The sequence below is a fragment of the Corvus cornix genome, chromosome 1A, assembly GCF_000738735.6.
Source record: "Corvus cornix cornix isolate S_Up_H32 chromosome 1A, ASM73873v5, whole genome shotgun sequence".
Lineage (NCBI taxonomy): Eukaryota > Metazoa > Chordata > Aves > Passeriformes > Corvidae > Corvus > Corvus cornix.
This window is the reverse complement of record NC_047057.1, coordinates 188,233-202,410: the sequence shown is the minus strand read 5'-3', so window position 1 is coordinate 202,410 and position 14,178 is coordinate 188,233. Positions and strand designations below refer to the sequence as shown.

At 62.8% G+C, this 14,178-nt stretch overlaps 1 protein-coding gene across 9 annotated transcripts; it reads right to left on the bottom strand.

Moving 5' to 3' along the window:
* Positions 1 to 107: 107 nt before the first annotated feature.
* IRF5 (interferon regulatory factor 5) lies at positions 108 to 4,760 on the bottom strand. 9 transcript variants are annotated; one of them, XM_039571018.1, is made up of 9 exons: positions 4,663 to 4,760; positions 3,131 to 3,307; positions 2,695 to 2,913; positions 2,370 to 2,422; positions 2,248 to 2,278; positions 1,892 to 2,173; positions 1,246 to 1,635; positions 861 to 979; positions 108 to 781 (listed from the first exon to the last, which is right to left on the bottom strand). In XM_039571018.1, exons 1-9 carry the CDS (start codon positions 4,679 to 4,681, stop codon positions 548 to 550), a joined length of 1,524 nt encoding a protein of 507 aa, XP_039426952.1. In that variant the 5' UTR covers positions 4,682 to 4,760; the 3' UTR covers positions 108 to 547. The 9 variants fall into 9 exon arrangements, with proteins under 9 accessions (XP_039426952.1, XP_039426954.1, XP_039426958.1 ...); XM_039571020.1 differs by having other exon boundaries at positions 2,695 to 2,881; positions 3,131 to 3,516; positions 4,663 to 4,731; XM_039571024.1 differs by lacking the exon at positions 4,663 to 4,760 and adding an exon at positions 4,290 to 4,436 and having other exon boundaries at positions 2,695 to 2,881.
* Positions 4,761 to 14,178: the final 9,418 nt, after the last annotated feature.

Genomic DNA, 14,178 nt, shown 5'->3' with positions numbered 1-14,178 from the left:
TTTTTTTTTCCTTTTTTTGGGGTTTTCTTTGGTTTGATTTTGGGGTAGGAGGCGGTGGCTCGAGTGCGGGCAGGGCGGGCGGGCGCATGCGGTTCCCTCTGGGGGTGTGTAGCCATCTCGAGAACAATAAAAAACAACAAAAACCTGAAAAAATAAATTAAAACCTCCCAAGCCCCCTCTGGTTCTTCTCTCGGGGCTGGGGCTGCTTTGTGCCCCCCAGCGCTGGGTACCCCCCATCCCTGGGAGCTCCAGGTCCAAGGGGGCCCCAGCCCCTGTCTTCTTGCTGTTTCCCCCAAAACCCCGGGGGGATTATCCTTGGGGAATCCAGCGAGGGGGGTCCGGCTGCTTCGGCCCCGATAGAGCTGCCCCAGGGTGGGTGGTCCCCCTCGGAGCTCCCCTGGCTGCTGGTCACTGGCAGCTCTGGGGAGATGGGGATGGGGATGGGGACAGGATGAGGACGGTGCTGGGTGGCCCCGGCTCCACCAGCCGAGATGGCCACGAGTGACTCACCCCGGCTGGCAGTGCCAGGGCTGTCCCCGTGTCCCTGTCAGTGGGGCAGGGGGCCGGGGGGCAGCGCCCAGGCACCCGCGGAGGGGCCGGGCGGGGGCTGCGCTGGCGGCAGCCGCTGGTGGCTCTGCCAGAGCTGGTGCAGCTCCTTGAACTGCTCCACCATCCTGTCCTTGAGGTCGGGGTGGGAGATCTGCAGCGGGATGCTGTCGGCCGACCAGGACAGCTCCCCGGAGAACATCTCCAGCAGCAGCCGCGCCGCCACCGGCACCACCTGCAGGAGCCCAGGGCGTCACCGCGGGCAGGGACACCCGCCCGTGTCCCCCGGGACAGCCGCGGGCCTGGCCCCTCACCTGCACCGTGATCAGCTTCTTCTCCTTGGGCTTCTGGTCCGGCCACTCCTCACCAAAGCAGAGGAAGATCTCAAAGGGGGGCGGGGTGGGGGTCTGCCCCTTCTGGAACTGGATGAGGCCTGCGGGGCCCAATGCCGAGGTGAGGGGCAGGGACCTGTGCCTGCCCGTGCCGCCACCACCACCCAACCCAGGGCAACCCCCATCCCAGCTCCGTTCCACCAGGTTCCCAGGTGCCACCTGCTGTCTCCCCATCCTACCTGGTGTCCCCACCATTCCAGCTGGTGTCCCCATTACACCTTTGTCCCCCTCATGCCACCAGGTGCCCAAGTGCCTGGGGTCCCCCCGCCCCAGCTGACCTCTCCATCCCAATCCATTGCCCTCTGACCGTTGAGGAAGCCCTCGAGGCTGAAGAGCTTGGTCCTCCTCTCCCTCTGAATGGGGTTAGGGCCGGGCTGGGGAGAAGCACAGGGCCCCGTCCAGAAGACCTTGCACTGGCAGAGCCGGAGGGCGAAGAGATCCTGGCCCTGGAGCTCCAGGATGAGCCCTCGGTCCAGCACGTCCAGCAGCTGGTGGGTGTAGAAGCGCTGCTTCTCGTTGGGAATGGTGTCGGGAGCAGGGAAGGGCACCTGCTCCAGCGTCAGGGGCCCGAAGAGCTCCTCCTGCTCGCGCGTGGGCTCCAGGCTGCTGTGGAACAGCCGGCAGCCGTGGGGGTTGCTCACGGTGAGGGCGCAGACCTGGCGGCCCCGGTACTGGAACTTCAGCTCCAGGTCAGTCACTGCCGGGGGCCACGGGGGTCAGCAGGGGTCAGGGAGCACCCCAGGGCCACTCCAGCTGGCCACCTCCGCCCACCCCCTGGCCACCCTCATCCATCCCACAGCCACTCTGCACCCATGGTCACTCCAGTCCAGCCACCCCACGGCCATCCCATGGCCACCCCACACCCATGACCACCTCTGTCCCACCACCCCATGGCCACCACATCCTTCCAGCCACCCCATCCAGCCCCCCAAGACCCCCAGCCCCCTCCTCACGTGGCAGCATGTGGGGGCTGACAAGCAGGTCAGGGATCAGGTGCTCTGTCGGTGCCACCGGGCAGGAGGACGAGGGCCCCGGGGGGCCCAGGGGGGGCCCCGTCTCAGCGAGGGCACTGGGGAGCAGCTCAGGGGCCCCATGGGTGCCCCCCACCTCCCCCTGCAGCAGCGCTGGGGGGGGAGGCCCAAAGGGCCTTCCCGAGGGGCAGCAGCTGGCAAAGGTGGGGGCCTCCTCCTTGGACCAGGGGTAGGGGGGCAGCAGGTCCCCCCTGTGCTGCGTGTCTGGAGCAGAGAGGGGGGTCAGGGGTGCAGCCCAACCCCCCGACACCCTGACCCACCCAATGCCCTCCACTCACCATCGATGCTCAGGGATGTCATCTTCTGGAGCTGCAGGGCACAGTGGGTGTTACAGGGACACCCCCTGCCCCCTGAGATGTCCCCGGTTTGGGGATCCCCCCACCCTGAGCCCCCCCGATACCTGGCTGACGTCTTCCTCCCCGCTGCAGCCATAGTCATCCTCATCCCCCCCCTCTGCAAGGGAGAGAGGGGCTGGGAAGTGCCGAGGGAGTTGAGGGGTCCTGGGGACTCATGGGGCACTGAGGCTTCTCAGGGAGGCGGGTCCCTTTTGGGGGGCCAGGTCTCGGGGGGCTCTGAGTCCTTGGGGGGTGTGGGGGGCTGCTGGGGGGCTGGGACCTCATGGGGTGCTGGGGCTTTTGGGTGTGGGACACTTGTGGGGCGTCATGTCCTTGTGGGGTGCTGGGACTTCGGGGGTGCCCAAAGCTCTCCCCAGAGCCCCCCCGTACCTGCGCCCCCGGGGGGCTCCTCGCAGAGCTCGTACACGCGGAAGGGCTGGGCCGGGGAGCCGCGGGGCCCGTCCAGCAGCAGCCGGAACTCGCGGCTCTTGTTGAGGGCGCAGCGCAGCGTGGCTTTCCAGCGCGGCGGGTCCGGCGGGTCCCCGGCCCGGAACCGGCCCGTCTCCTGCGCCCACGCCTGCGGGGGTGTCAGCGCCCGGCACCCCCCGCCTGTGCGCCCCGTCATCCCATCACCCCCACGTCCCCGGTCCCCCTCGCCACCACACCCCACTGTCACCCACCCATCCCATGTCCCCCCATCATCCTTGTCACCGCCACCCAGTGTCCCTCTTGTCACCCACCCCATGTTCCCATTGTCACCCCATCACCCTGTCACCCCCATCCCACGTCCCCATTGTCGCTCCCACCCCGAGTCCCCCGGTGTCACCTTGAAGATGGTGTCGTGGTCCTGGGGTCCCCCCGGGGGGTTCCTGGTGGCGTGTCCCCAGGGGATGACGAAGCGTCGGCGCTCGGGGTCGAGCCAGCGGAGCCCCGGGAAGCGCCGGCTGCTCACCTGGGCCACCAGCCAGGGCTTGAGGCGCACCCGCCGGGGGGGGTCCATGGCCTGGGGACACCAGCGGGCACCTCGTGACCCCACGCTCCCGCGTGGCACCCTCGGTCCTGAAAGAGGAACCGGGGCTCCCCCAGAGGGGCCGTGCGTGGCCCCGGTTCCGCTTTCAGGGCCAGGAGGGTGGGTGAGGCCGCCCCTGGGCTCTGTCTCCCCCGTGGGTGTTGGGGGCGTCACCTACACCCCGAAAGCAGAAGCTGCGGTGGCTTCAGGGAAAGAAAAGTGGAGCTGAGAAGGGGACGGGACACGAGGGACAGGAGGGACAGTGGGACACAGGGGATGTGGGACGTGAGGGAGACGGGGGACAGAAGACACGGGATGGGGGACATGGGGGACGGGGACGTGAGGGACACAGTGAGGACACAGGATGGGAGACACGGGGACACGGGGTGGACAAGGGAGTACACAGGGGACAGGCAACACAGGGGGACAGGGGATGCACGACGGATGGGGGACACGTGTAGCGACGTGGAGGACACAGTGAGGACACGAGGACACGGAGGGACACGGGAAGCATACGGGAGACAGGGGACACGGAGAGACAGGGGACACGGAGAAGGGAAGGGGGACAGAGGGGCGGCGTGAGGAGACAGGGGACACGGTCACAGGGTGAGGGGATGGGGAGGACACGGTCACAGGGTGAGGGGGGACGGGAGACACAGAGACAGAGCAGAACACGGGGTGACACGCGAGGGATGCGGGGTCACAGAAGCCGCGTGAGGGGAGACCACCCCCGGTCCCCTCTAGCCGCGTGTCCCCGCGTGTCCCCCCATCACCGGGCAGCGCCCACGCGTGTCGCACGGACGGGCACGTCCTCGGCCGCGGCCACCCTGCCCCCACTCACGGACGGGGCACTGTCCCCGCGTGTCCCCAAGGCTCTTCCCGGCCACCTCAGCATCGCTCCGCCACGGCGCCCGCTCCCACGGCCCCCTCCCCGTGGGCACACACCCCACGGGCCCCCATTCCCACGGGGACCCACCCGCGAACTCCTCCGCGCCCCGGGTCCCACCTGCGCTCGGGGCCGGTCCCGGGGCCGCCGCCCGGAGTTTCCGCACTCGGGGCCGGGCGTGGGCGTGGGGCGAGACCGGCCGGGACCGCCCCGGGACCGCCGCGCCTGGGGCGTGGACCGGGGCCCCCCCGTGTCCCCACAGGATCCCCCCACCTCGTGCCACCCCTCTCGTGCCCTTCCGTGTCCCCCTCCCCCCGCGGCCCCCACGTGTTCCCCCCCACGCCCCCCCACCCTTGTTCCCCTGTGTCCTCCCCGTGTCCCCACCCTCGTGTCGCCCTCCCGGATCCCGCCCCATCTCCCCGGCTGTCGCCCCGCACTGCTGGCAGACCCTTCATTAACATACACTTTGCATATATTTGCATACTCGGTGCCCATCTCGCTCTCCACGTGACGCGCGGGGATCTCCGCGGTGGGCGGGAACCGCGGAGTCCCTCTGCGAGCTTTGATTGGTCGCGCTCGCTGTCATTTATCCCTGGGGCCGCTGTCCGTCAACGAAGGGGCGTGGCCTGCGGTGGGCGTGACCAAGACAGCAACTGAGGGGGCGGGGCGGAGCTTGAGGATAGGGGCGGGGCCTGTCCCGGTGGGCGGGGGCTGTCCCGGTGGGCGGGGTCTCTTCCGGTGGGCGGGGGCTGTCCCCGTGGGCGGGGCCTGTTCCGGTGGGCGGGGCCTGCTCCATGGCGCCGGGCGCCCCCCGCCGCACGCCGGGACCCCCCGGTGCCCCCCGCGCCCCCCCGGTGCCCCCGCCCCGCCCCGGGAGGAAGAACCGAAGGAGGTATCGGGACCCCTCCCTGCCCTGGGGCCCGCCGGGGAAGGGGACCCGTAACTGCTGCCGCGCGGGGGCCGGGGGTGCGGGTTTGTCCCCGGGGGGACGGAGGGGACTCGGGGGTCCCGACGGGTTTGGGGCAGTCTCGCCTCATTTAACTTGCGGATTTCAGGGTTTTAATGTTATTTTTTGCCCCGATCCCGGTGCTACCGCTGGGAACGGGATCGGGGCTTTCTCGCAGGAGCGCAGGTGCCAGGGGGATTATTAGGAGAGAGCAGCAGATCCCACTGTATTCAGGGTGGTGGTGGGGAGCAGATCCCAGTGGATTCCTGGGAGAAGAGAAGATCAGATCCCGGTGGATTCCCAGGGAAAGAGACTCAGATCCCTGTGAATGGGGGTGTAGGAGCAGAGCCCAGTGGATCCCCGGCGGAGAGGAGCAGGTCATGGTGGATTCCCAGCTGGATCACTTCTCTGCAGCTTATCCCACCACTTTGCCTGCACTTGCCTGTCCATCCTGTTCCCAGGATCCCAGTTGATCCCAAGGGACAGCTGCAGCCTGTGTGAAGTCTGGCTGTAGGCCAGGGCCTGATCCCAGATGGGAAACGGCACCAAAACCACCAGTTATGGGATGCTGAAGGGATATTTCCCCAGGGATCCCACCCTGGTATCTGCTCAGGCCTCACTGGGGGTTTCTCCAGAGTGGGATCCTGGGTGGGAGAGCGCCAGCATCGAGCATCTCGGCTGGGGTTCTGGGAAATGGGAAGTTTGGTCATGCGGACAAAATGGGGGAAAACCTCAGGGTTTGGATTATCCTGCGGTCGCTCCTTCTCCCCCGAACCGGCACTGCTGCTGTCGCATTCCCGGGCACGCTGGTGCTCCGGTGGGCTGGAGTCTCCTCCCAGCCGGGCACAATTCCCCCTCTTCCCTTGGTATTTTTCTGGAAAGAGAAACCGGAGTAGATCTCCCGGATCACCTCGTGGTGGTGGCCATGAGAGGGAGCCTCAGCACTGCCCACACCGGAGCTGCTCCCGGCTGGTGTTGGACGGGATTCCCTGGAACTGGGCTGTTGCTTCCCGGGCTCCCGGCCAGCCGCTGCTCTGGGTCCCATCCCGATGGACTGGGTTTTGGGGCTACTTCAGGCGGGTTTGGGCCGTACAGGGAGAGCATGTGGAAACACGCCTCCAGCGCTTTCTCATCCCTAATTTGGTGGCTGTGGAGCTGGGATGTGCTGCCAAGGAACTGCCTGGGGTGCCGGCTCCGCTCTGGGATGGAGATCCATCCCCTCAGCGGGTCAGCTCTCTGGTCTGACATTCCTTTTACTCCACGGCAGCTCCGAGTGGACGATTCAGTGGAAGCTGCGGGAATTCTTTGCCATCCCGCGGTGCCTGGTCAGCGTGTTCAGCCTCTTCCTCGTGGAGCTGATCCGCTTCCTTGGCGAGGTCGTGGTCCAGGTGAGCCGCCCTGTTCCCGCAGAGCCACGGCCGGAACAGCTGCTGAGGATGTCAAAGTCCTTCAGTACTGGGAGAAGGAACTTCCATTTCCCACTGCCGCACATTTCCCCTCCCGTAGTGGAATTTTTGTGCCTCAGCCCATTTTTGGTGACTCCTGGCAAATATCCCTCAAACTCAGGATTTCATCCCAAATCCAGGCGCTGGTGGTCGGTGTCCTGACAGCCATTGGCGACCATGTCCTGAAGCCCTTGCTGACGGCGGCGTTTCACAGCCTCCTGCAGCCACTCCTGCTCTTCCTGCTGAAGGTGCTGGGTGGCGTCCGGGACCTGACGGATCCTGTCCTGGACGTGGTGGCCCGGGTGTGCTCCCAGCTGGCCGTGCTGCTCCGCGCTGTCCGGCTGGTGGAAATCCGCCTGCGCCCAGACCTGCGGGCTGGCCCTGGGGACGGCGGTGGATGAGGACAGGCTGTGGGTGGCCAAAGAAGATCAGGAAGATGAATTCCTGGGAGCTGCGGAAGGGGTCCAGGGGGCTCCGGAGGGACCGTTGTCTCCACACGTGTCCGGGCAGGGGGCAGCACATGGTGTTGCTGGGAGGGGGTTTGGATCTTCTAGTTTTGCAAACATCTCCTTAACTTAATTAAATTCCAGTTTTATCCATTGGACCATTGCTCCAGTGGGGTGTTTTTCCTCTTCCTGCCTGGAAAACTTGGCTTCTCACTGAGAGGACTTCCCTGTGCGGTCTCTTGCAGCCAGGCGGGCTCCACTGCTGAGGTGCCCAGAGCCTCAAGCACTGCCGGGAGGGGATGGCTTCTGCCGGCTCCCCAGCACTCTGGAATGGTCTCCATAGCTGGTGGTATGGGATAGACTGGGATTTGGGGGCAATCGAAAAATAGGGATTACAATACAACAGAATAACCACTTCTGTGTTCCTAACAACTGCTTCTGGTGCATGATTTGGTGTGGGGTATGCCCACCCTGCCCTGGAGGGACATCTGCTGAGATAAGGAGAGTGCTCAATCTCCCAGCAAGACTCCCTGGAAAGGGAGCCACTTTCATTTACGGTGAGAAGACAAACCCAGAATCCTCTGGGAGACCCCATGCAGATCCTTTGTAACCCATTGGCCTTTATCCTCTGACACCCACCCCCTGTATCCCTATAAAGCCAGCCCTCTGCCCCTGCGAGGGCAGAGAGAAGCCTGTCCCTGGCTCCCCTTCGCCAGACCAATAAAGCTGCCTTGTGCGGAACAGCTACACGAGCCTCTCGTCTCTCCCTGGTCTGGCCTGGAGGCTGCCCTGCAGAGCTGAGCTGGAATCACGAGCTGATATCACTAAAGAGCTGACAGTCTCTGCACGGGCCCTCCTGCCAGCAGCTGAGGGCAGACACCAGGCCTCGGGAAGGCGATTCCTTTTGGGACCATCTCTTCAGACTGGTCACAGCTTCTTCAGTCAGAGCTACTGACCACCCACCAGCTGTCATAACTTGGGTCACATATTCCCATCAGGATGAGGTGGCCAAGGAGCCGAATGGCGGCAGCAAAGCTCTGGGTGTGTTTTACAAACCCTTGGAGGGGTCAGGACCAGGACTGAGCCGTGTTTTGGGGCTTCCCCCCACCCGTAGCCCCAGCTCCCTCTGCCCTTTTGCCTCTCCAACAGTGCTGCCTCCCGGGAACACTTCCCCTGGCTGGCGCAATCCCTGTGTTCCCGATGATTCCATGCCCAAAGCCCTTTGCTTTTTATGGGCAGGAGCAGCATGTTTGGAGCTTCCCAGGCTGTAAGATCATCCGCCGGCCAGAGCCGGGGCCGGAGCTCTCCTGCTGGGGGCCAGGCTCGCTGGGCTATTTGGGGGGTGCTGAGTTCATGGAGCCGTGACGGGATGTTCCCTTGGGCACTGAGGGGCAGGGAGCTGGGAGCCAGCAAAGAGGAGTTCTCTGGGGTCGGGTGACCAAGGGCAGCGCAGGATGAGCTTTGAAACCTGCCAGGCAGCAGGAAGCAGCCTGGTGCTCTGGGACAGGCAGGGCCGCACATGGACACAAACAGGACCCGGTCACAGGGATCGAATCCAGGACATCCTGCAGCAAAGGCACCGTGCCAGGACAGCCACACGCAGGGTCCTGGAGCACCACAGGACATTGGGGATACTTCCACCCTTGCTGGGGTGCAGGCCCGGCCCAGCCACTGCTCCCATGACCTTTTCCTGAGGAAACAAACCCGAGGGAGGGGCAGAATTGATGGGAGGTTTCTCATTGTGTTGATTTAGTTGGCAAATCACTTTAATGATTTAAGTGGTTTTAATTAAATTCTGCTGCTCCGGAACCAGGAATTCCATGGTTCAGTTTCTCCTTTTTGGCTGAAGCTCTCCCAATCAAAGGTCCGGCAGATGGAGAGAGCTGGGAAAATTCAACGCCCAGGATGAGGAGAGGCTGATGGCGTCATCTTTGACCTCCATCCGTCATCCTGCAGCGGGAGAGGAGGGCGGAGGAAACCCCCGGAGCCCTCTCTGGCGGCACCCCGGAGCTGGGAGCTGCCGCCTCCCCCACAGCCCCATCCCGCCGCGGGATCCCGGCAGTTCCAAACCGCGGCGGGACAGCCGCTTGGAATTCGTGTTGTAGCTCCAACGCGAGTGTGTCCTGGCAGTGAGGGCTCGGAGGTGCAGAAACCCACGGGATTTTGGGGTGGAAAGGGGGGAGCGGGAGGTCTGGGCCGCCAACTCAGCAGGTGCAAAAACCTCTTTTCTTCCTCAAAATTCACCCGAGCGTGACCGGAGCCGCTCCTGCCGCGGCCGCCGCTCGGGTACCCCCGCGCCCGGGGCTGATGGGGGCCGGGGCCGGTGGCGGTGTCCCGGGGCTGGCAGGACAATGGTGGGTGACCCGTGCGCTGGCAGCGCCGGGGACAGCGCCGTGCTGGGACAAGGACATTTCTGGGCTGGCGCTGCCGGCAGCCGGGCTGGCAGCGCCCTCGCATTGCTGCTCCCTGAGATCACGGCTCGCAGGGCTCATCCCCGGCTCCCGCGGCCCCGGCACACGCGGGGCGGCCCGAGGAGCGGCGATTCGCCTCTCCGGGCCCTCGAGGGCCGTTCCAGCCGTGCCGAGGGCGCTGTGCCCGCGGGACGGGGCCACCGTGGTCCCCAGCCCGCTCCGGGGGAGCGGAGCCGAGGGCTGGCCCGGAGCAGAGGGAGGAGGGGGTGTCGGGGCGGGATTCAGCCAGCTGGACCGGGAGGGGAGCCAGGAGCTGAGCGCGGTCTCCTTGGTTCTTCCCTAAATAGCCGGCGGCGGGCAGCAGGATTAGCCGGGGCATTCCTCGGCTCATCCATCCTCCCACAGCCGCCTTGCTCCTGAACTCCCCTGGCCTTGGGATTCTCCTCCTCCCTCACGCCACCCCTCCAAACCAGCGCGGGGGCATCCACAGCCACCCGAGCCCGGCCGGGTTTGTTCCGCTTGGATTTGGCAGCGGCGTTTGGGCTTTTCCCGGTGACGGCGCGGCCCCGCTGGTGGAGCGTGAGGCCGTTCAGAGGCGCTGCCCGTCCCCGAAGGGCCACGGCGGTGCCAGCCCAGGGACCAGTGCACAGGCAGCACCAGGCGGGGTCCAGGGCCTGGCTCCGGGTTTTATGGGATTGGGCCCAGCCCTGCCGCGGGCTCCGCTCTGGGGTGCGGGTGTGGGACTGGGGCTGTGAGGGAATGCCCTGCCTGTGCCCCCAGCGGGTCCCACAGAGGGTCGCAAGGCACAAGAGCATTGGGATGGACTGGGAATGAGCCATTGGAAGAAGCCGGGAAAGGCTCATGGTCTGGTTTCTTGACACTATATCTTCCTTCCCATGGGCTGAGGTAAACCGAAGCAGAGCATGAGTCAGCCTTTCCCATTGGGAGGCACCTCCCAAGCGGCCTCCTGATGGAGGTTCTGCATCCCAGGTTCTTCGTCCCTGGTTCTCCATCCTTCCCACCCAAATTCCCCCACTGCAGGTCCACGTGCTGGACTCAGACTATCCACACCCTCATCCTCCACCCAGACGTGCCCGGATGGCTCTGCCCTGCTCCTGGATTTCTAAAACATTTCCATATAGCTTCTTTTTCCCACATTTCAAGCACAGGTTTTCCGTCCTCTCCTCACAGAGGAGGGTCTGGGACCTCCAGGGGCTGTTCTCATATCCCTTGGGTTTTGTCTCTTCCCAGACCACCCCAGATTTTCCTCCAGGAGTTTCTCTGGGAATTCACAGAGGCAAAGCCAGCGTGGAATCTGTGTCTGGGGCCCTGCAGTGGGCGGGAGGGGATCAATAACACCCACAGACCAATAAAATTCCCTCTCTTTTGCCCAAATCCCGAGGCCATCCTCCCTGGAGCTTTGCTGGCCAGGGTGTGTGACAATGAGGCAAACACGGCTGCAGCCAAAAAGCTGGTTAATAAATAACATGCTTTCCTAAATTCTGGGACTTGGAAGTGTCTGAAGGTCCCATTAATAAATATCCAGCTGGGAAGTGTGTGAAAATCAGAATTTTTACCCAGTTTGGTAGCTGGTCTCACCGACAGCTGGGAGTGGGACAAGACCATTGGGGAAGGGAAATGTTGTCTGTCAGTGCTGTCTGAGCAGAGAAACCCCTAAATGTTCACAGTTTGGGCAAAACCAGTGGGACTGAGGAGGTGAGGAAGAAAACGGGGATTGGGAGTGGGTTTTGCCTTATGCGAAGTACTGGGAGAGAAGAGGATCCAGCTGCAACGTGTCAATGGCTTCGAAAGACTGAGAAACTGCAAGAACTGAAAAAAGAAACAATGGGAATGGTCTGAGACGTGGAGAAAAGGGGGTTCATGAGGGACTTGGAGTTTGGAGGTCCTTCAGCTCCTCCAAAAGGGGAATAACACAGAAAGAGCCTCAAATTCCCCTCAGGAAAAACCCCTCCAGGTTTTGGTCGGCATTGGTGGACCATGCCCAGGACTCCAGGCCGGGAGCTGCTTCATGTCCCTGGGATTGAGCACGAGTGTCCACCCCGGAGCGTCCCAAGCCTGTCGCTCCCCGAGCCCTCCGTGTCCTGCCGATGTGGGATTCCTCTGTGTCCGGGTCCCTCCGTGCCTGGGATGAGTTCCCACCCCTGCAGAGGGGGAGCAGGGCCCGCTCCCAGGATCCAGCCTTTGCTCCATTACCCTCCAAGGCCTCTGCTGGGATCGCTCCGTGTCCTGTAGATCCACGCACGGGATCCCTTCAGGTCCAGATCCCCCTGTGCCCGGGAGGATTCCCAGCCTCCTGGGAAGGGGAGCAGGTCCCAGGCTGGAACCGCTGGCATGGGCAGGACCTGGGGCAAGCCAGGCTGCTCCTGGTTTTCCTTGGAGCTCTTATTTCCTGTTTCACATGAGATGAGCCTCAGGGGCCCTTCCAGCTGAGGATTCTCTGGGATTCCTTAGAAAGGAAGAAGTCTGGAGTCATCCAGACTTTTACTCCACCGATGTAAAGATAAGCTCACAACCACAAACATTAAAATCCAAAAACCACAAAGAAGCCCAACTCCAAACCATCTTTTATTCAAAAAGACCCCTCACATTTCAACCTCCCAAGCATTTTTATTTAAAAAAACCCCAAAACTCAATGACCCTCAAACCATTTTTTTATTTTAAAAACCCATCTAAACCCTCTTAACTCACATTTTAATAAAAAGTGAAACATTTCAACCTTCCTGAGCCACCTTTTGTTCAAAAAACCATCTCAACCCTGCTGAGACTCATTTTATTAATAAGATAAAAACATCATGCTTTCAGTGCCTGTTCCCCATATCTGGGGTCATTTTTCTCTCAAAACCATGCAATTCCAGCACCAAGGGAGATTAACGAGGGGAAAAACACAGTGGGAGGTTTTCCAAGGAATTCTGGGCTGAGCTTTTTCAGCCCGTGACTTCACTGCGGGGCCGTGTCCGAGTGTCAGTTCTGGCACGGCTCCCGGCGAGGCCGAGGGTGGGAATTATCTCATTGACTGTAAATATCTGCTGGGAGCCTCTGCCCCGGCACAGCTCCCTTGGAGTGGGAGAGCTGCAGCCCCAGGATGCTCCTGCTGCCCTAATTTAGGCATTTCTGCAGGATGGGATGAATCACGGCCCTGGAAGCGCCGGTTTCTCCTCAGTGACTCTGCGGGGAGTTGGGCAGACGTGGCCGCGCGTGTCTCCGCAGGGATCATCCAGCGGGATCGGCGCTGACCTCAGCCCGTGGCATCGGCTGATGTGTCACGGTGCGGAGGCAGCGCGGGTTAAATAGAGCCTGACGCTGCTGGGAGCCCGTAAACCGGGATTTGGGTCCTGGGAGACATTCCCTGCCGATGGGATCACACCTTGTCCAAGGGAGCCGCTAAAGCAGCATGGCCTCACACACCAGAGCGAGGTGTATTTATAGCCAGGCCGTCACTTCGGACGAGGAGCCCTGGAACTATTTTGGGATCGATGTGGTCATGGCTTGGGGCACGTCTGGAGTGTGGCTGGGACCTGCATGGAGAGAGAGGGGCTGGGGCGTGTCCAGGGCAGGGAACGGAGCTGGGAAGGGGCTGGAGCCCCAGGAGTGGCTGAGGGAGCTGGAAAGGGGCTCAGCCTGGAGCAAAGGAGGCTCAGGGGGGACCTTGTGGCTCTGCACAAGTCCCTGACAGGAGGGGGCAGCCGGGGGGGTCGGGCTCTGCTGCCAGGGAACAGGGACAGGAGGAGAGGGAACGGCTCGGGTTGGATATTGGGGAAATTCCTCCTGGAAAGCACTGGCACAGCTGCCCAGGGCAGGGTGGAGTCCCCATCCCTGGAGGGATTTCAAAGCTGTGTGGATGTGGCACTTGGGGACATGGGCAGTGGTGGCCTTGGCAGCGCTGGGGAAACTCAATGGTCACGGAGGATTTTCCAACCAAAATCAGTTGGCAGCAGGCAAAAGTTGTCCCAGTTTTCAAGACGGGCCAAAAGCACAACCTGCAAGCTCCAGGCCTGTTGGTATCCCTTTGGTGCCCTGCACAATCTTGGAATAGATTCCTCTGGGAGTTATTGAGAAGGCTGCAGCCACGGGATCACCAGAGAACATCCTGATTGCCAAACCTCTTTACCTTGTACCACAAGGTACCCCTGAGCTGATCCAGGGAAGCCAGAAAAAATCACTTTGGATCTCAGTAAAGTTTTCCCAGAATCCCAGAATCACTGAGCTTGGAAAAGACCCCAAGACCATCGAGTCCAAGCTCTGCCCCATCCCCACCTTGGCCCCAGCCCAGAGCCCTGAGTGCCATGTCCAGCCCTTCCTTGGAAACCTCCAGGCATGGGCACTCCAAAGCTCCCTGGGCAGCCCCTGCCAAGGCCTGAGCTCCCTTTCCATGGGGAAATTCCTGCTGATGCCCACCCTGCCCCTCCCCTGGCCCAGCCTGAGGCCGTTCCCTCTCTCCTGTCCCTGTTCCCTGGCAGCAGAGCCCGACCCCCCCGGCTGCCCCCTCCTGTCAGGGACTTGTGCAGAGCCACAAGGTCCCCCCTGAGCCTCCTTTGCTCCAGGCTGAGCCCCTTTCCAGCTCCCTCAGCCGCTCCTGGGGCTCCAGACCCTTAATATCTTTCTTGAAGTTTGAGACATTTCAGCTCTGTCCCTCCCCAGATCTTTCAGGACAAAGTGCCCAGCCCAGTTGGATAAACACCGCAGGACACAGAGAATGACTGGAGCTGTGTC